We start from the raw sequence: 20970 nt of genomic DNA on the forward strand, positions 1-20970 counted from the left end.
GAATGTTCTTACGACGATCATGACAGAAGATACCACCACACCAGGACCAAGCAGCGTGCCCAGGTGGAGAAGGTATCCTGGGCTTGGGAGGAGATCAAGGAGTAGATATCCTGGACTTGGGAGAAAATAATGGGAGGACACGAAAGCCTTCCTTGGAAGCAGACGCATGGAGAGGAGGGAAGACAGCGACGACGCCGGGGTTCGCGGCCACAACGAAAGCCCAAAGAACAGTCCCAAGAAAGTTTTTATAAATATGTGGAACCCATGTCACTCTGCGCTTTGGTCTGAATTTTCTTACGACGATCGTGACAGCCAGCTAAGCTATGTAGCTAGCCAGCAAGCTAGCAAGCAACGCTAAAGGGATTGCAAACAGTTTAGCATAATTCTAGCCCAAAAAATGTGTTTCTAAATATTGGCTAGCATTTATGAGTCCCACAAACACGTTCCTCGCACGCTAGGAACGTATTTCCTCCAACGTTATAATGAAACGGTGCCTCTCTGTCCCAAAAGACATGTTTTCTGGAGACTTGTGAGAGGAATGCTGATGTCACCCCTACTGTGTGCGCTTTTGGTAGCATGATTGCATCCAGACTGAGGAGAAATACGCACTCAATGCATCCCTGACCACCTCCTGAAGTGGTCAGACAAATCTGAAACACAATTAGAATACAAAGTGTCTTTTGTGCTTCTAGACCCATCTTGTCAATGCGACCTTCGTGTTCTGAAAGCAGAAGTGTAGACTCGACCTGAGAGCACTTTTTGTCTATGATGCCATATCCTGTCTAACGGGTTGCAAAAGTTTTTAAAATGTCAGTTTGTAAAAAGTAAGATTTTTTAAATTTTTATTACTAAACAACTGTATCGTTAGATTGGTGTCATATTTATTTGATTGATTTCAGATTTGAATAGCAGAGCAATAAAGGAAGATTTCATACTCTAACTTTTTATTTAACTTGTTGGGAAAGTTGTCAAAGTAGGTGATTTGTGTCAAAAGTTGCATTGTTGCATTCATAGTGAATGAAATGTTGGAAGTCATGATGTTACAATGGAAGCTTTAGAACATTGAAGAAATCCCATGAAAGTGGATGAGGTTTAATAAGTTTAAAAAATATAAATAGCAGTTGTGTAAAGTACTTAAGTAAAAATACTTGAAAGTACTAAAGTTTTTTTTGCTATCTGTACTTCACTTTAGCTAACTAGCTAGCTACTAGTAGCTGCTAAGTGTGCTACCTAGCTACTACCATGGAACTATAACCTCCCACCTCAAACAAGCAACAAAAGAACAACCGAAACAGCTCCGTCAGGTGCAAAACATACTAAACAGAAAACAACTACCCACAAACACAGGTGGGAACAGGCTACCTAAGTATGGTTCTCAATCAGAGACAACGATAGACAGCTGCCTCTGATTGGGAACCATACCAGGCCAAACACAGAAATACAAAACATAGAACAAAAACATAGAATGCTCACGCCCTGACCAAACCAAAAATAGAGACATAAAAAAGGAACTAAGGTGACAACTGCACTGTCGGAACTAGAAGCACAAGCATTGCACTACACTCACTTTATTATCTGCTAACCATGTGTATGTGACCAATGACATTTCATTTGATTTGAAAGGGTGGCTACTTTCAGAAACTCAAATATCAAATTTGTTTAACCTGTGTGCAGCTGCTTGGCAGTGGAAACCCATTTCATTAAGCTCCCACCGAACAGTTATTGTGCTGATGTTGCTTCCAGAGGCAGTTTGTAACTCATTGCACATGGTGATCTTAGGCTTGTGTGCTGCTGCTCGGCAGTGGAAACCCATTTCATAAAGCTCCCGCCGAACAGTTCTTGTGCTGACGTTGCTTCCAGAGGCAGTTTGGATCTTGGTAGTGAGTGTTGCAGACAATTTCTACGCGCTACGCTCTTCAGCACTCAGCGGTCCCATTCTGTGAGCTTGTGTGGCCTACCTCTTAGTGGCTGAGCCGTTGTTGCTCCTAGAAGTTTCAACTTCACAATAACAGCACTTAAAGTTGACCAGGGCAGCTCTAGCAGGGCAAAAATTTAACTAACTGACTTGTTGGAAAGGTGGCACCCTATGACGGTGCCACGTTGGAAGTTACTGAGCTCTTCAGTATGGGCCATTCTACTGTCAATGTATGTCTATGGAGATTGCATGGCTGTGTTCTCAATGTTATATACCTGTCAGCAACGGGTGTAGCTGAAAAAGTCGAATCCACTAATTTCAAGGGATGTCCTTTCTTCTCTTCTACTTCTCCCAAATGTGCCATGATAAACTAATAAGCTAATAACTGTTATCAACTCTGTGCTCAGGACCTTTCTATTCTGTTCTCTCTCCGACTGCTGAAGAAGCTGATCCAGTGTGGCGATACAAGCTGCTTGCACCCTCTGCTGGCCTTAGTGTCTCCCAAGGACCGGCTGCTGCTGCAGGGCCACTGCACATGAGACGAGAGCGCACTGAGGGAACCCGTGGCCTATCTGTTCATCACCATCATGGCCTCTGTTGACCATGACCATGTACAGGTCCTCTGTGGACGAGGCTTCACCTACCTCATACTAAACCAGCAGAAGGTGCTAGGACCCAAAAATGGGAGATTGTTGTCTGACTGTAAGTGCAGTGCTAATACGAATTTAGAATTAGAATCAGAATGACAGCAATTGGTTTAAGGCTGCTATATCCACATAGACAGCTTCTCATTGACACATGATCTTGATGGGCCAAATTGAGGTCATGATAGGGGCAGCACCAAATGTTTGATGTATTATAATAATTTATTACAATATGTTGTATTAATAGAAGGGGAGGGGCTATGGGACCCCTCCTCCACTACATTTATAGGGTACTAGACTACAGATTAACAATATATATATTCATTGTAAAGTTTTAGAATTGTTCCACAGTCTTTTCTAAGTCTCTGTCTCATAAAGGTAATGGTCTGTGAGAAAGCATTTCAAAGATAAACATAGAGCCCTGCGGGGGAGTAGAAGAGATAAGAGGCTAGTCAGACATACCTCTATAAATCAACTTGGGGGAGTAGACATTTACTGCTGAGGCCTTATAAAACACTGGAACTATTGTATATTTTGCAAGGTTGTATAGCTTGGTATAGCTGCATGGGCTTGGTCTGAGGAGTAGCAGGTAATGACGTATGCAGTGACATCACAGGGGGTTGACTACAAGCAGGATAAAAGCAACTTGAACTTTTCCTATGGGGCAGAACTCATGAGAGACATCAGTTATATGTGTGATGTTTGATCTTTGACTTCTGTCTACAGCTGTATTTTGATAAAAATTGTTATGATTTATAAGTGCACATTTTGAGTGTTCCTTATCATGGCACAAGTAAGACCAAATACATGACAACTATTTAACTAGTTACAAGACGAAATATGTAAGGACAAACAATAAGGACAACTAACACCTACCGACCAATCAGATTGCTTGGTCTGAACTAAACGTTTTATATTCACCTTTTTCATCTCACGCAAGACAAAGTTATCAACTCTTATTACAAGACAAAACAATAAACTCGTATTGCAAGACAAAGTAATCAACTCTAATTACAAGACAAAGTAGTCAACTCTTATTACAAGACAAAATAATAAACTCTTATGACAAGACAAAACAATAAACTCTTATTACAAGACAAAGTAATCAACTCTTATTACAAGACAAAGCAATCAGCGAGTCGGCTACAGCCCCAAGACACGGCACTGACCGTACGATGCCTGGTTCCCTGGAACTGCTGTGGGCTGATGTTGGAGCAGGTCAGGGTCATGCTGGATGAGTGGACTGGAGATCACAGCTCCAGCCTCAGCCCCCTGGAACACCAAGAGCACTAGAAGTGTGAGCCGCTACAGCCCATTTGTTAGCGCATTTGTTTCTGTATGTTACACACATTGTATAGCTGTGTATAGCTGCATGGGCTTGGTCTGAGGAGTAGCAGGTAATGACGTATGCAGTGACATCACAGGGGGTTGACTACAAGCAGGATAAAAGCAACTTGGACTTTTCCTAGGGGGCAGAACTCATGAGAGACATCAGTTATATGTGTGATGTTTGATCTTTGACTTCTGTCTACAGCTGTATTTTGATAAAAATTGTTATGATTTATAAGTGCACATTTTGAGTGTTCCTTATTTGTTAAGTAAATAAAACAGAGCACAGAAATACGGAACCAACCATCTCAACATGATTGTAAACATTTCTTTGGTTTCCAGGAATGTACTCAGGATATACTGTCCGAGCATCAAATAAGCGCCAACGCCATCACCAAAGACATCCTGTCGCTCAAAGACAAGACCAGGAAACTGGTCTGTGATTGGCTGCAGCAATACTGCAGGACCTATCTGACGGAGATCCTGGCGACTAAGGCCGCCACCTGCCAGGAAGAAGAGCTCCGAGAGGCCTGTCATGACGGGCCTTTTCGGGTCAGGTTACCGTGGATCATAATCCTACAGAGATATCTCTCACACCCACCAGCGAGAGGTATGGAATGGGGAGTTTTATGACAACTCCCGCTCATTGTAAATCTTAAGGCAGCAGACAAAATCCCTTTTGTCCTGTCAGTATGGAGGGAGGGAATGTATGATGGACCTATGGAGAACCTACCTCTGAACATTAACATGCAATAAATGGACTTTGGGACAATATGTTTCGTCAGCCAAAATGGTAGTAGTGACGATAGATGGAATATGAAAATGAATGTCCTTTTTGTTATGTTATTAAAAGTTAAATGACGACGTTATAACGAAAACATTGTAACTTGAAGAGTTTTCACAAGATATGCCTGATGTTTGCATATTGTACGTCGTGTGGAAAATGTCCAGATCAAAGATCATGTTTTTGTAAAGATGAAATGTTAGAAGTTAGTTGTCTAAATTGGATCTGAGTAAAATCCAGACCTTGCCTCGTAACTAGTTACGCCCAGAGAACTTGCCCTAAAGACAGAAACGCCCATTTCTGACCCAAGGGTATAAAACATGTGAGTTAAGAAGTAACATCAGACTAAGTGACCACGAGCTGCAGCCAAGGTTCAAATTAGTTGTAACCCAAAATTCAACACGAGGTTGAAGAAGACAAAGGAACCTTTTCACAATCTATGCTACAGATGAGTAGCTGTGTCTAAGAGGGTGAATTCAAGCAGGACCACCCGGTTACCACTCTCCAAGGAATCAGGTGGCTACACTGCTTTCATTCCCACGCTGGAACCATGTACACGGCTGATTAGCCGTCCTCCGAAGAACCCTTTTCAGAGCAAAGGCGAGGAAACAGACCCCTAATAGAAAGGACACTGACATTGTGTAGACAAACAGAGAGTTACACCCGGTAACCGAAGACGTGCCGTCATCAGAGAAGTCGGAACCGAGTCCACGAAGAGAAACCCCATCGGAGACCTTCAACACGTAATTACATCATTGTATTCTGACCCATAAGAGCGGAAGTTCGGGGCAAGGTTAGGGTTAAAATAAGCATAGTTGACAAATGTACCCAAGTGTGTTTCTCTCGTGCACTCTCTCTCTTTCTCCCTCTTTCGAAATCCCCATTTTGTGTAACACATGTCATATTCTGTTGGCCCGCTAGGGGCCTGTTTCATTGTACTAAGTTCTAATCAATAGACTCAACTGTGTGTTTGTGTATGTATATCTTATATTATCAATTTAGCTTGTTAGTAAATGAATAATCAACTCAATTGGTGTGGTACGGACTTATTTAGTGAGACTCAGGTTTGTGCAGATTCCCGGATTAAGCGACATTCAGAATGAGACTGTAGAGGAAATTAATCAATTAGTGACTGTTGTAAAATCGATATTCTGATATTCTTTGAGTTAATTTGGGAAATAGAAACTCAATAAAGCCCAAACTTTCCCATGGTGCCCCAGGTTAATGAATTAATAATTAACTGATTCATTTAATCACGTAATTATAAACCGTTAATCATTCGATGAGCAGCAGTTGCCACATTAATCAATACAACGTTACGACAGCTCTTTCTAATTGGAGGAGCCCTGATGAGGACAGACTGCCGAGACTCCAGATTGTCTCTATGTGGATATACTACTGACCAAAGGTGAGATCATTGGCACTTGGCCAAAGGATGCTCCCTTATCTATCATCAGCGGATAGTTTTTTTAAATTAATTTGCCATATTCCCTAGACCATATGCCCTATGATTACACCTTAAACCTGTCAAGTTATCTCAGATCTCCAGAAGTGCATAGGGCTCAGGTTTTATGGGTCGATTTGGGATTGGGCCTTTGTCCTGTTCTGCTCTGCAGATGACACGGTACGGGCACCGCTTTCTAAGCAGATTAACCTTTATGAAGGTTTTGTTCAAAACGTCTGCTGGACTGTGCACAGTTAGTACGTGCAACTGTTTTGTAATATCTGCCTCTGTGTACCAGGTGAGATGAAAGCAGCAAGAGCTCACCTGACCTAGGTGTTTAGCCAGGAACCCTGGGAGGCTGCAGCTCAGGCCAGGATAGACGTGGTGGAGTCCTGGCAACAGAAGTACCGCAGGGCAGCTGGCAGGCTGGCCGAAAAAGAACCCTCCACTTTCGACTTCCTGCTGAGCCTCATTCCCCCGAGTCACAGGAAACGCATGGCACAAGTAAGACCAAATACATGACAACTATTTAACTAGTTACAAGACGAAACATGTAAGGACAAACAATAAGGACAACTAACACCTACCGACCAATCAGATTGCTTGGTCTGAACTAAACGTTTTGTCTCACGCAAGACAAAGTTATCAACTCTTATTACAAGACAAAGCAATAAACTCTTATTGCAAGACAAAACAATAAACTCTTATGACAAGACAAAACAATAAACTCTTATGACAAGACAAAACAATAAACTCTTATTACAAGACAAAGTAATCAACTCTTATTACAAGACATGGTAATAAACTCTTATTACAAGACAAAACAATAAACTCTTATGACAAGACAAAACAATAAACTCTTATTACAAGACAAAGTAATCAACTCTTATTACAAGACATGGTAATAAACTCTTATTGCAAGACAAAGCAATCAACTCTTACTACAAGAAAACACAATTAACTCTTATTACGAGACAAAACAGTCAACTCTCATCATAATACGTACTAAAACAACTGTCTGTGTTACTGTAGGCAGCAGCCCAGGAAGCAGGGAGTGCCCTTGCTCTCATGACCGTGGCTGTGAGAGGGGCGGGCAAGCTCCAACCACAGTACCTGTGTCAAAGGGCCTCTTGCTTCACCCAGCTTGAATTGCATGAACAGGCCGTGGCTGACCTGGATTGGGTCATCCAGAGCCATGGGGGCCCCTCCGACGCTGCTTGCCGAGCCTCAGAGGAGCCGCAAATCTGGATCGAGGACCTGTGCCAGCGAGGCCGCAGCCTGGTGCTGTGCTCCTGTGAGGGGCCTGCCCCTGATGACTTCACCCGGGCCCTGGCACTCCATCGTTGCAAGGCCCTGCAGTGTGTGGAGGCCGGGCTTGTGACTTTCAATGTGGCACCGTCATAGAATGCCACCTTTCCAACAAGTCAGTTCTTCAAATTTCTGCCCTGCTCGAGCTGCCCCGGTCAACTGTAAGTGCTGTTATTGTGAATTTCGAAACGTCTAGGTGCAACTACGGCTCAGCCGTGAAGGCCACACAAGCTCACAGAATGTGATCGCCAAGTATTGAGGCGCTTCTTCGGTTGCAACATTCACAACCAAGTTCCAAACTGCCTCTGGAAGCAAAGTCAGCACAAGGGAGCTTCATGAAATTGATTTCCATGGCCGAGCAGCCTCACACAAGCCTAAGATCACCATGCGCAATGTCCAGCGTCGGCTGGAGTGCTCCAAAGCTCGCCGCTATTGGACTCTGGAGCAATGGAAACGCTTTCTCTGAAGTAATGAATCAAGCTTCACCATCTGACGGACGAATCTGAGTTTGGCGGATGCCAGGAGAACGCTACCTGCCCCAATGCACAGTGCCAACTCTAAAGTTTGGTGGAGGAGGAATAATGGTCTGGAGCTGTTTTTCATGGTTCGGGCTAGAACCCTTAGTTCCAGTTAAGGGAAATCTTAATGCTATAACATACAATGACATTCTAGATGATTCTGTGCTTCCAACTTTGTGGCAACAGTTTGGGGAAGGCTCTATCCTGTTTCAGCATGACAATGCCCCCATGCACAAAGCGAGGTCCATATGTGACTATTCTGTTACTTATATTGTTCCTGGTATTTAATAGAAAATTACGTGAAAACAATGGGTATCCCTTGGTGCTTACAAAGAACAATACTTCAACACAATATTGATACCTGGTACCATTTGTTACCATGTGGTGCTTGTTTGAAAGAATGCCAAAGGAACAAACAAGTAACATAAATTATTGCTGTGCAATTACATTTAGCTATTTTACTACATAACTAGTAAGATGGTAAACTATTTTCAAAAAATGTAACTACACACACTTTTTGTTTTATTTCAATTTATTTTTTTGTATTTTTGAATTCCTGTGTAATAAACCAAATCGCTTCTACAGCAGTATTTTTATTTTTACATTCAATTTGTTACATTCAAGTTGAATAGTGATTCTATTTCATATTTTCAGTTTCAATGACATTTCAGTGAGACAACTCATGATTGTGGTCTTTCACTATTACGGGTGACCAAAGCACAAGACAATTGATATAGAAATCTATACAATCCAAAATATCACCTTGAGATTAAGTTGTTATTTTAGAAAGTGCCCATGTGCAGGTTTTATGTTTTAAGTCACTATGTGAAAGGGGCACACATTTTAGTTCACGGAATTATGAATGTAATCTTAAATATTTTGGGGATAGCAAGTTACTTTAGAAACAATAAACACAGAAAATAAATACTGAATGAGATAAGATTAAAATGTGTAGTCTACATAATATGTACGTTGTTTGAATGAAACCTGGTATGAAATAAGAGCAATGATGTGATGATAATGATGTATAATGAATGGAGTTTTGTACTATGCGGACACAGTGATGTATTGAGGCTCCATGTTGCCAAAGTAGGATTTCTCCCACTCACTCATCAGGTCAAAGTGCAGTGGGCGATCACAGAAGGTGCAGGAGACAGTCGCCGGCCCGTTCAGAAGGAGCCCCGTTTCTTGCCACACCTCCACGAGCCTCTCTGTCAATCAAAGTGAAATGGGTCAAACACAAAGAAACTTGAGTCACGGCTAACACAGCTAGTAGTATTGGCTGTAGTATCTTATTTTAAGATTATTCAGAGATTATTCAGGGATCACATTTTTATGAATACACTGAGGAAGGATACTATTGGTAGTTGAAGTTCTCTTTCTCCGGACCCCCTGATGTGTCGAACATGACCATTGACCATTAATGGGTTGAACACCACTGGACGTATTCACAAAGAGTCTCATCTCCTACTCGGAGATGCTGGAACACAGGCCAGTTCTACGTGAAACCCTGTCAGAGCAGTAGCAGCAAGTGGCTTGGTCACTCACCCACAAAGTACTCCATCATTGCAGGGTTGTGGTGAGGGGAGGGAGCCAGACGCAGCAGCTCCTCGCCTCGGGCTACTGTCGGGTAATTGATGGCCTGGACGTAGATGTTGTGTCGCTCCAGCAAGATGTCACACACCTTGGAGTTGAGCTCCGCGTTACCAACCTGAGAGATGACAATGCATGCACACACACATAAATACAGTCTATCATCTCGATAATGAACTTAGTGTGCTGTGCTCAAACAGGTTCAAAGTACATCCTTGCATCACTGCTCTCTTGCCAACTCCGTATGTAATACAATAAGGGTTTGCAAGAGAGCATACAGTAAACAGACTGGCACTCAGGCTACAGAGGTAGTTTGAGTGGTCAAATATTTTGATAATAGATTACATGTTGTTTCTGGGGTAGGTATACCAGTAAGTCTTATACCTGTGGAATAACAAAGCTGGTATGATACAGTACCTCCTGCACACAGTAGTAATGACTAGGGCCTTTTTCTCCACTACCTGGCCTACTATGACATCTTCGACCTACAACTATACTCAAGGTGTCACTGCAGGCTTTTTCAGGCACTTCCACAACCTTCTTACTCATTAGATAATTAACACATCAGACAATTAAGTCAGATAATTAATCTCTAGAAATGTTATATCCCTTTAGTCATGGAAATGACCCAGTTAAATGAGAGGTGCACAGACAATCCAAATGCTTAGAAGCTTAATTTGTGGCAACTAGATCCTTATTTGAGATGATTCAACTATCAAGATGTGATGATTAAAAATGAAAAAAGTTTAAAAGGTGTCAGTAGAAGGAACTATCTATGTCTTGGTGCAGGAGGACAAAACTACCAGAGAAACAAGAAGCTGAGAAAAGGGCAGGGCCCTAGTAATGACACAGTAACTCTCATAACTGGAGTGACATAGCTAGGGTATCCACTGCCCTTAACGCTGTAGTAGTAATAGAACATGCACTACAGTACCCATAATTCTCCGCTCAACATATCCAATCATCTTCGTCCTGTCTCCTTATCATCGCAAATGATGTAGTAGCAGTGTAAATTTCTTACAGTACCTTTATTGGGATGATGTGGCTGGGGCAGTTGACCACAGGCAGTCCCTTCTCCAGGAGCAGCTGTCTCATGTGTTTGACATTCCTCTGGTGGGCCCTGCGCAGCGCCTGGCCCTCGGAGCTCTTCAGGACTCTCACAGACTCCAGGGCCCCAGCCAGCACCATGGGGGGCAGCGAAGTAGTGAAGATGAAACCTGCAGCGAAGGAACGCACCGTGTCCACCAGGGAAGCGCTACTGGCAATGTAGCCCCCCACGCAGCCAAAGGCTTTACCTGCAGCAATGGTGAAGAAGAAGAAGTAACAGAAAAAGAAGAAACAGAAGAAACAGAAGAAGAATAAATAATTATCAAATGGAATGATTTGTATACAGTAGCAGTCATAAGTTTGGACACACCTACTCAATTCAAGTGTTTTTCTTTATTTTTACTATTTTCTACATTGTAGAATAATAGTGAATACATCAACACTATGAAATAACACATATGGAATCATGTAGTAACCGAAAAGTGTTAAACAAATCAAAATACATTTTATATTTGAGATTCTTCAAAGTAGCCACCCTTTTCCTTGATGACAGCTTTGCACACTCTTGGCATTCTCTCAACCAGCTTCATGAGGTAGTCACCTGGAATGCATTTCAATTAACAGGTGTGCCTTGTTGAAAGTTCATTATTCTACACTGGGGAAAATAGTACAAATAAAGAAAAACCCTGGAATGAGTAGGTGTGTCCACACTTTTCACTGGTACTGTATATACAATAAAAGGCATATACAATATCTATAACTTATTATCTGTTATTATATATTATAACAAACACACCTCAAATCACAATGAACCATTATGCTTATTGGAGTTAGTGTACACTATTACTGGATTTTGCAAGCGATGGAGTATTCCTAGTTCAAACAGTGTTGATCAAGTTTGAATGTGACCCCAATGTGACCTAGCTAGATTGACAACCACATACTCTGAAATAAGTAGGGCTAAGACTAGATTTACTTAATACCACCTTGTCATCTAAGGTTGCCTTTATAAGCGCTGATCTGAAGTAACATTGAGTTCTAACTTCAAATGGTGACGGTTAGGATTGAAAGAAGGTAAGCTGACCTTAGATCTGTGCATAAGATGCAACTTTTCACAGAAACTGCTCCTAGAGAGACTTATCAGTATGACCAGACTGGGTGTGTGGGAGCACTTCCACAGCTGATATGTATATCCCCTGGCCTGTAGCCTCTGCCGTTCCCTCCATTAGCCAACACCAGAGCATGATGAAAGCTGTTACTGCGATGTCAGCGATATAAATGTCAGTTTGTGCCTGATGACAGCAGGTAGCCTAGTGGTTAGAGCGTTGGGATAGTAATTGAAAGGTTGCTGGATCAAATCTTTGAGCTGACAAGGTAAAAATCTGTTGTTCTGCCCCTGAACAAGGCAGTAATCCACTGTTCCCCGGTAGGCTGTCATTGTAAATAAGAATTTGTTCTTAACTGACTTGCCTAGTTAAATAAAGATTGAATTAAAAATGTATTTAATAAATGACCGGCATTAATTGGTTAAATGTGACCTCTTCCAGGGGAGACTCACTTGGCTCAATCAAATCTCTCTCTGCTGTGAGGGGCATTTCCCTAGCTCTGTGACAAGCTAAGACAGACAGAGACCAAATGGTTATAGCCATGATGGAACCTGCTTCATTGCAAGTGTGTATAATTAAATTAATTCATAAACACATATTACTACTTCAGTTTGTGGTAGCAAATCCAGGATTTTTTAGATCCTTGAAATAAAACAAATGAAATAAGTGGGAATCAACTGGTGTCCCTCGTTGGCCTAGTCAAGAACTGTCCTTGTTACAGCAGACACATCTGTTAATTTTAATTATTTACATTTTATTAAACCAGGTGATTACCATTGATATATTCATCTCTTTTTTAGGTGAGCCATGGGCAAGAGGAAGCACCAATAAATAGTACAGAATAAAATGCAATACAACATGGTACAAAATACACTTATAAAAACAACAACAAATCCATAAAACATAGACACTCTTATCAAACCTGTTTATTTCTTACCCAAGGTTCCAGAGACAATGTCAATCTTGTGCATGATGTTGTCTCTCTCTCCCACACCGGCCCCGTGGGCTCCATACAGGCCCACAGCATGGACCTCATCAACAAACGTCAAGGCCCCATAGCGATGGGCCACATCACATAGCTCCTCCAGGGGACATATAGCACCTGAGAGCGAGTGAGATGAAATAGGATGTACCACCTTTTACTGTAAATAACTGAGAGACCGTGGATATTATTACTGAGGCACTAAGCAATACAGAATTATGAAATGTGTAGCACTCAAAATCAACACTGACTGGGATATTATGTTTTTAGAACTTAGTATATTAATATGAGAGGACGTAACATAAAATATTAGCAACAAATAAATAATACTGCTTGCTTATCACATGTTAAACCACCACAAACCCCTAGCAAAATATATATTATGAAAGACAACCAAAGACGAACTAACATGCAACCTGACTGTGTAGCCCGTTTCGTGACACTTACCATCCATGGAGTGCACGGTCTCAAAGGCCACGATTTTGGGTGTCTTGGGGTCGGAGCCACTCAGCAGTTCCTCCAGGTGTTGGCTGTCATTATGGCGGAAGATGAAGCGTTTGGCGCCGCTGTTCCTTATGCCCTGGATCATTGAAGCGTGGTTCCCCATGTCAGAGTATATCTCACAGCCTGTATTTAATAGCAGAGAGCCCACAAGGCAGAATGAGCTTCTAACTCTATGTCTTCCAGAAGTGATAGAGTGTGTGCGTTATAGTACAAAGAACGTATTTTGGAATATAGATTGGTGCCACTAATGTAACCACATTGCCCTTGAAAGCAATGCTGAAGTTCTGATTAGAATGAAATGCTATAAGTATTGACTATTCTTCTCATTGCTACCTCTCACCTAGCCTGGTCCCAGATCTGTTTTGCCATCTTGTCAACTCCTATGGTCAATGTCACAAGTTAGCAAGATAGCACAAACAGATCCTGGATCATGCTACCTCTCATCCTCTGTCAATGTTTGACTTTCAGCTTGGAGACCCGGGAGGGCCCTGGATTTAGGCTAACCTGGCAGCATTTTGGCCAGGGTGAAGAGGGTGGAGTCGTTGGCAACGAAGCAGGATGAGAAGACCAAAGCTCCGTCTTTCTGGTGGAGCTGGGACAGTTCTTTTTCCAGCAGCACATGGAAGTTACTGGTGCCAGAGATGTTCCTGGTACCTCCGGCACCTGCGCCATGCCTCTTCAGGGCATCCCTGAGATAATACAAGAAGAATCACAGTCAAACATCACATCTTACCTCAGCTCCAACACATCAAAGAAGGTATGTTTTGAATATTTTGTTTTCTTCCCCATAACAATTATGAGGACAAATTGGTTTTAATTGTATAAATACACCAAATACCAAATAGCAGCTGGTACAATTATCATCAGAAAATGCAGTTCATGTGTAGTTAGCATTAAAACTTGGTGACAAATAGCAGCAGATACAATTTCATAATACATTTATATTTTCAGAGTTTTTTAGATAAACAAGTACAATTATTATTTTTATCGCCCGATTCTTTGGAGGTAAAAGGTAGCTAAATTGAGCATCAATCTGAACCCATGGTGTCTGTCCAAAGTCCAAGACATCAAATTGCGAGTTTGGGCTGACCAATAATGAAAACCTTGATTAATTTCTTTTTTTAATAAAACAAAAAAAAGTAAACGGTAAATAACAGGTCAACATTTAAAATAAATAATTACATCTGGAAAGACAATTCAGCTTGATTAGGTTTTTTCTTCCAATCATAGTTACTGGGAGACTGGACCAACAAATCAGGTCTTCATTCATTTAGATAATTATTTAGAACTGGGGTAACATTTATTCCCAAATAGTTTAATCCATTTTGTTTCCAAGAAAAGGGACAGACCAAACTCAACTCATCTGTTAGCTGGCTATTTAGCAAACAGGCATTAGATTTGATAAGATTAGCCTTGTATCCAGAGAATTTACCAAATTAGGCATTAGTATCAACGATATGTGGAAGGAGTTCACTGGATTGACAACATACAATAAATACAATATAATCTGCATATAAAGATAGCTTATGTTCCTGATCTGCAATAGGGGGACCTGTGGTACTCTCATTAGAACGTATGGACTCTGCCAGCGGTTCTACGGCCATGGTGAAGAGAAGGGGAGACAGAGGACAGCCTCACCGGGTCCCTCTACTCAGGGGAAATTCTTGTGACCTTAAACCATTGGTAGAGACCATAGCTCTGGAAATTGTATAAATCGCTTTGACCCATTTGATGAAATTAGCAACCATATGACATTTTTGCAAAACAGAGAATAGGATATTCTATTCAACTCTGTTGAACGCCTTCTCAGCATCTAATGACAACAATATAGGAGGAGTCTTATGCTCATTTAAATGGTTGATAACATCAAACAGTCGTCTAACATTGTCCGGTGAATACCAGTTTTTTATAAATCCCATTTGATCGGGGTAAGCGAGGGTAATAGAGCCTCTACCTCTGGCTATCAATTTAGTTATCACTTCGGAATCAAAATTCAACAAACTTATCGGTCTGAAAGAAAAGCATTCTAATGAGCCCTTCCCACTTTTAACCAAGACACTCATAGAAGCTACTGGTATATTCATAGAATAAGGCAAAATTCCCTTAACACAAAAGTAATCTATCATGTAAATATAGGACAGGGTTCTGGCCAGAACTGCTTGTAAAATTCACCTGGGAAGCCGTCTGGGCCTGGGAATTTATTATTAGGCATAGATTTAATTGCTGCAAACACTTCCTCAAGGGTAAAAGGATCATTGAGAAACAGAAGCTCTGGTTAGGATAGTTTTGGGAGAGAACTGCTGTCTAAATATGATTTTAATTCATGAGGTGAATAGTTGGATTGCAAAAATTGGGTCATAGGTGACTGAGTTATTCTGTAAGCTAATAACATTAATCTTGCGTTCGGATTTTTCCTTTTTCAATTGATAGGCAAGGAGCTTGGTTTATTACCATACTCGTAATGCTTTTGTCTAATGCAGAACATTTTGTCATGAATACAGCGAATTTGTTCAATATTCAGTTTAGCCCTTGCTACGGTCAACTGCTTTGAACTTTATAATACAGTACTTGAACTTTCTTGAACATTCTAATACAGTATGAACATTGAACTGGTCGGTTTCTAGACTAAGCTTTTCTTCTGGGGGTAGCGTAAGAATATAATGTACGAGCCATACATTTAAGCAGAATACCTAATTGAATATCTAAGGAATTGATTCGGTTGAATTTAGTCTTTGGTCTTTTTGCACTACATCATGGGCTCAATCTGTATTTGTCTTTCTGTGATTCCTTGCATCCTATCTCCTTGCCTTCTTCTCAACCATATTGGAAGAGAAGGTTCAAACTCCCTCCCCTTCTCCAATGCACTTTGAGGAGAGAGGATGTGAGGGATCAAGGAAAGATGAATTGAGAAAGAATCTTGATGTCTGGCTTACTGAATTCCGTTGAGGACCCGGGGGTGGCTACCCATGCCCAGGTAGTCGTTACTGCACCAGACAGACACCTGGGAGCCTTCCCGCCCGGCCATGGAGTAGTCTTCGGCAAAGGGAAAGACGTCAGCTCGCCGATTCACTGTCTTAAAGATGCGGTAGGTGTGGTCGTTCTTCTTCTCAGAGATCGTCCTGTCGAAGAAGCCATCGTAGTCGAAACTGGGGCCCACTGTAGGGGTTAAAAGTATAATAGTGTCAGCAAATGATTTGGTGAAAGACTTAAAATTATTCAAGAGACATTCATATAGTTTCTCAAGTTACATGTGATTCTAGATCCAATAACTTGTTTAATATGATAAAGAATGAATCATCATGTATCCATTGAATGAAAAGAAAATTGGGTCCCACTTTACATACCGGTAGTGATACCTGAATGTGGCAAATTCTTATTTACATTGACGGCCTACCCCAGGCAAACCCAGACGACACTGGGCCAATTGTACGCCGCCCTATGGGACTCCCAATCACAGCACGATGTGATACAGCCTGGATTCAAACCATGGACTGTAGTGACACCTCTTGCACCAAAATGCAGTGCCTTAGACTGCTGCGCCACTCGGGAGCCCATTTACAAATCAACTCAAATTGCTTGCGTTTAAACCTCCTTTCGCTGTGCATAATTACTGCATGAGATTACGCGATTGTAAGTAGGCCTATACTTGGTAATCCGTTCCCTTTAAAAGCTGTGCAAACAGATAAGTTGTATGTAATACAACTTGTGTAAATGTATTTACACAGTACCTGCCAATGCAAAAATCATTCAACTGGTATCAAATTACCACTTAATATAACGTGTGACTGAAAACAGTTCTGTTATGCACTGTATCATGTCAACATAATTTCTTGTAGAACTACAGTGCAACTTCTCCTCTGATTGAGTGAATGCAAACGAGTCACACTGGTCTGATTCACCTATATTGTCCTTCAGGAGGTGGGACACTCTGGGGGTTTGGACCTTCGGCATGACGGAGTCCTCGAGTTCCTTCAAAAGAGATCTTTTCATACCTGTGACAGAGAGCAGGGGTATAACAGTCTGTACTATACTGTAAAGTATTTCTCATTTATGCTATGCTCGTCCATTTTTACCCCAGTTTGTTTCTTTGTCTTCAGTGATGCTGGTTTTGAAAGGTTTTTGTGGCAACTGTAAATTTTTTCACTGTGTTTAGAACTTGGACTTGTTGTTTGTGTCTACCAAAGTGTGTCTGCTGTGTTTGCACTGGTGTTTGTGTGTCCATTGAGCAAGTTTTGGAAGCCAACAGTAGAATAGCTATAACAGTAGATGGTCAATTATCATGGTCAAGTCATATTGACAAAGTTTTTGTGAAGATGGGGAAGGGTATGTCTGTTATAAAAATATATATTTTTAAATTACACAAAAATCAACTGTACTAGTTGTTCAGGATCTGGTCTTGTCCCATCTTGATTACTGTCCGGTAATAGAGTCAAGTGCAGCATAGAAATATCTAGCAAAGCTGCAGCTGGCTCAACACAGAGCAGAACACCTTGTCCTTAACTGCAGACACAGAACTAACATCAACAACATGCATGCCAGTCTTTCCTGTTTGAGGGTTGATGAGAGATTTTTATGTTTTTATTTATAACCTTTATTTATCTAGGCAAGTCAGTTAAGAACAAATTCTTATTCTTGTCAAATTCTTATTTACAATGACGGCCTACAGATGAAGTGAGACAGGTTTAGACCAGGTTAGATGAGGTGAGACAGGTTTAGACCAGGTTAGATGAGGTGAGACAGGGTTAGACCAGGTTAGATGAGGTGAGACAGGGTTAGACCAGGTTAGGTGAAACAGGGTTAGACCAGGTTAGGTGAGGTGAGACATTTTTAGACCAGGTTAGATGAGGTGAGATAGATTTATACCAGGTTAGGTGAGACAGGTTTAGACCAGGTTAGGTGAGGTGAGGTGAGACAGGTTTAGATCAGGTTAGGTGAGGTGAGACAGGTTTAGACCAGGTTAGGTGAGGTGAGACAGGTTTAGACCAGGTTAGGTGAGGTGAGAAAGGTTTAGACCAGGTTAGATGAGGTGAGACAAGAGGTAAGACAGGCCTTGACTATGGAAATATAGTTTTTTGAGACACAACCTTTTGCTTTCAACGTAACTCTTGAAGTATTAATCTGAGTTAACTGCTTTAAATTAACTTCTTTAAAAAAACATACCATGGAACGGCAGGGAATGTGAGGGGACACACACACAGACACACTCTAACACACTATTTTATTTTGTTGTATTGTTTGTATTCTTTTTTAGTTGTATTGTTTGTATATCATTGTATTTTAATTGTGTGTGTCTGCCCTTGTGTATCAGTGTTTTGTTATTTGTCATGTTTTGTGTTTTTTTGTGGACCCCATGAACAGTAGCTGCAGCTTCTGCAAAAGCCAATGAGGATCCAAATAAACAAATAAACTACCATTGTGTTGTCTTTACCTGGGTTAGACTCCGTCGGGACGTCCTCCTGAACCTCAGGGCTCGCTCTTACCATGCCAATCTGATTGGAGACAAAGGGACATCCCTTGGACATGGAGACAGCCACCTGGGTTGCTGATTGGGCAAAATGACGCTTTGAGTCCACACTCAGGGGCAGGATGCCTGCTGACTGGGTAGAATGGATGGTCGTCTTCCTCTCCTTGGGGATTGAGGCACAAACAGTGATCTGGCGGACGATCATGGGGCATCGGTCGGCCATAGAGAGGAGTGCGGCCCCAGTTTTCAGCAAAACAGGCTTGGGGGCCGACTTCAGGAAGGGGCAGTGGTGAAGGAAAGCGGCCATGGCTCTTGAAGCAGTTTTGAATCTGGATCAACACATGAGACATAGGACATAAGACCTTTAAAACATAACATTCTGACACTTTGTTATAGTTGTAGTTTCTATGCTAAATGCTATTTACACTAGTTTAGACCTACAGTACTTTTCAACAGACAGCAACAGCAAGTTTAAGGTCACTGTAGGCTAATGTACAATAGTCCTGAAGTAGCCTATGTAATGCTATTGCCACCATCTTCCAGAATCTTTCATAACCTAACATTTTAAAGAGGAAATTAAAACGAAATATAGGACTATGTCTACTATGTTCAAGAGAGAGGGGAACACACTTTGAATCAAACTTTCAGCAATATAAGGTTTTAGTGATTTGAAATTGTTTCCGAAATGTGTGAACAGTGTGGCCCATTATTTACGTTTGAAGAAAATAAAGAGAGTTGATGGAATAGGTGCGCCTGCGGGCGCGGCTTATCTTGTCTGTGCAGGCGCGCTTTTCATGCTCTGCAAGGTGCTGAAGCAAGATTCCGACAAAAAGACGTCATTGCGCAGGGACTGTGGACGATTATTAGTGAGCGTCGGTGTATTTAAAAATCGAATCTCATGAGACGACGTGAATGTCTTTTAGTTTTTGATGGCAAAACACAGACATATTTGGCCTATACTATTTCTGTCACCGTGACCAAACTAGTTTCTAAATCCTAATTAATTCAAAGTCCAAGCCAGCCATTTCGGATTATAATAATAATCAGAAGAATAATGGTTTCCGCACTCATTGTTTTAATGGTTGTTTTGTTTGGAACTAAATAATCCTTAGCTTGATCGAGCATTTCATGTAAAGAATAGAACCCCTATGGCTACTCAGCTGGTCTGCGGTTAGGGGATAAGAAGACAATTCTCAGGATCTGTAGTTTATTCTTGTGGTATGAGGTTATCTGACCTCCAAGTTAGTCTATCTAGATCCACAGCAGCTGAGCATTATGAGACCGTTATTCGGTCAAACGTCCCAGGGAACTAAACCATTGACACTAATGCTTGAGGAGTAACGACCAAACACAGTTTACGTTTATTCACATTTCAAGTGACACGCTATGTGCATTCCTGTAGTCCATCTATGGTTTTAGGGTTATCTTCTTTATGTATTGTTTATAGCTTTCTTTACATCTTTGTTGTTGTTGTTGTTTTTTCTTTTGCAATTAGAGATGATACAATGAGGAGCACGACATAAAATGTATTTGACTGTTATATATTATTTAGGTAACAGTCAAAAATCTTATCTTAACATTCCTGAACTTGAAATGCAGGCTAGCTGTCAACGACCCTATAGACACACAGCCTGCCTACTTATGGGTTCCTTTAGTATATAAGTGCAAAATTGCCTAATTTGCAGTATCATACGCAATAATATAATGCTAGCTAAATTGCATAGGGCCAAACAAATAGAATAATTCTGAACATCTTACCTGTTGACCTGCACTGAGGACGAACTTCAAAACAGTAATAGACAGAGATGTATCTGTCGTCAAAAGTTCGGGCAGTGACGTTGTCAGCAATTCTTCGAAAATTATTCTTGTTCACACCCATACGTTGTCACGTAGGGGGCCAGGCAGGGGACTGGGAGCAACCAAGTTGTAAAAAGACATGATGCATTTGAGGATAGGCTAGCCCAAATGCTTTTTTGTCTAATTGCTACGGTTTGTGATCTAATTAATAAAGGTGTAATTACTGTTAAATATAGGCATACAAAAACAAACACTTCTGTGCAATTTATATTTAACCTTAACGTTAATATACCGTATGAATAATATACAGCTTCAGACCAGCCTATAGTGGTATCTGAATGTTACATTTGTGTTGAACATCTTGTCATACCAACGACACAAAGTGCTCTATATTTTTCATCTCTCTCTCTCTCTCTCTCTCTCTCTCTCTCTCTCTCTCTCTCTCTCTCTCTCTCTATCACTCACACACATCAGTATCATACAATTAAATAGAACACTTTTATGTAATTATATAGATGTGGTAATATAATGTATC

General features: G+C 41.2%; 2 protein-coding genes and 1 long non-coding RNA gene across 4 annotated transcripts; 2 read left to right on the top strand and 1 right to left on the bottom strand.

Annotated features, from left to right (window-relative positions):
* The first annotated feature begins 4261 nt into the window (after positions 1 to 4261).
* Positions 4262 to 7745, top strand: LOC118966055 (tetratricopeptide repeat protein 34-like). Its single transcript, XM_036988151.1, has 3 exons — positions 4262 to 5415; positions 6415 to 6620; positions 7149 to 7745. The coding sequence occupies exons 2-3, from the start codon at positions 6612 to 6614 to the stop codon at positions 7518 to 7520; spliced, it is 381 nt and encodes a 126-aa protein (XP_036844046.1). The 5' UTR covers positions 4262 to 5415; positions 6415 to 6611; the 3' UTR covers positions 7521 to 7745.
* A 711-nt stretch (positions 7746 to 8456) lies between these two features.
* Positions 8457 to 20523, bottom strand: alas2 (aminolevulinate, delta-, synthase 2). Of its 2 annotated transcripts, XM_036988152.1 has the most exons (11): positions 20397 to 20523; positions 18603 to 18967; positions 17074 to 17166; positions 16108 to 16330; positions 13679 to 13863; positions 13118 to 13297; positions 12626 to 12790; positions 12141 to 12197; positions 10562 to 10830; positions 9491 to 9653; positions 8457 to 9153 (listed from the first exon to the last, which is right to left on the bottom strand). In XM_036988152.1, exons 2-11 carry the CDS (start codon positions 18943 to 18945, stop codon positions 8990 to 8992), a joined length of 1842 nt encoding a protein of 613 aa, XP_036844047.1. In that variant the 5' UTR covers positions 18946 to 18967; positions 20397 to 20523; the 3' UTR covers positions 8457 to 8989. The 2 variants fall into 2 exon arrangements, with proteins under 2 accessions (XP_036844047.1, XP_021471600.2); XM_021615925.2 differs by lacking the exon at positions 12141 to 12197.
* Positions 12010 to 13773, top strand: LOC118966056. Its single transcript, XR_005053263.1, has 3 exons — positions 12010 to 12253; positions 12489 to 12549; positions 13643 to 13773. It is a non-coding gene; the product is annotated as an uncharacterized LOC118966056 (long non-coding RNA).
* Positions 20524 to 20970: the final 447 nt, after the last annotated feature.

The sequence above is a fragment of the Oncorhynchus mykiss genome, chromosome 9 (assembly GCF_013265735.2).
Source record: "Oncorhynchus mykiss isolate Arlee chromosome 9, USDA_OmykA_1.1, whole genome shotgun sequence".
Taxonomy (NCBI): Eukaryota; Metazoa; Chordata; class Actinopteri; order Salmoniformes; family Salmonidae; genus Oncorhynchus; species Oncorhynchus mykiss.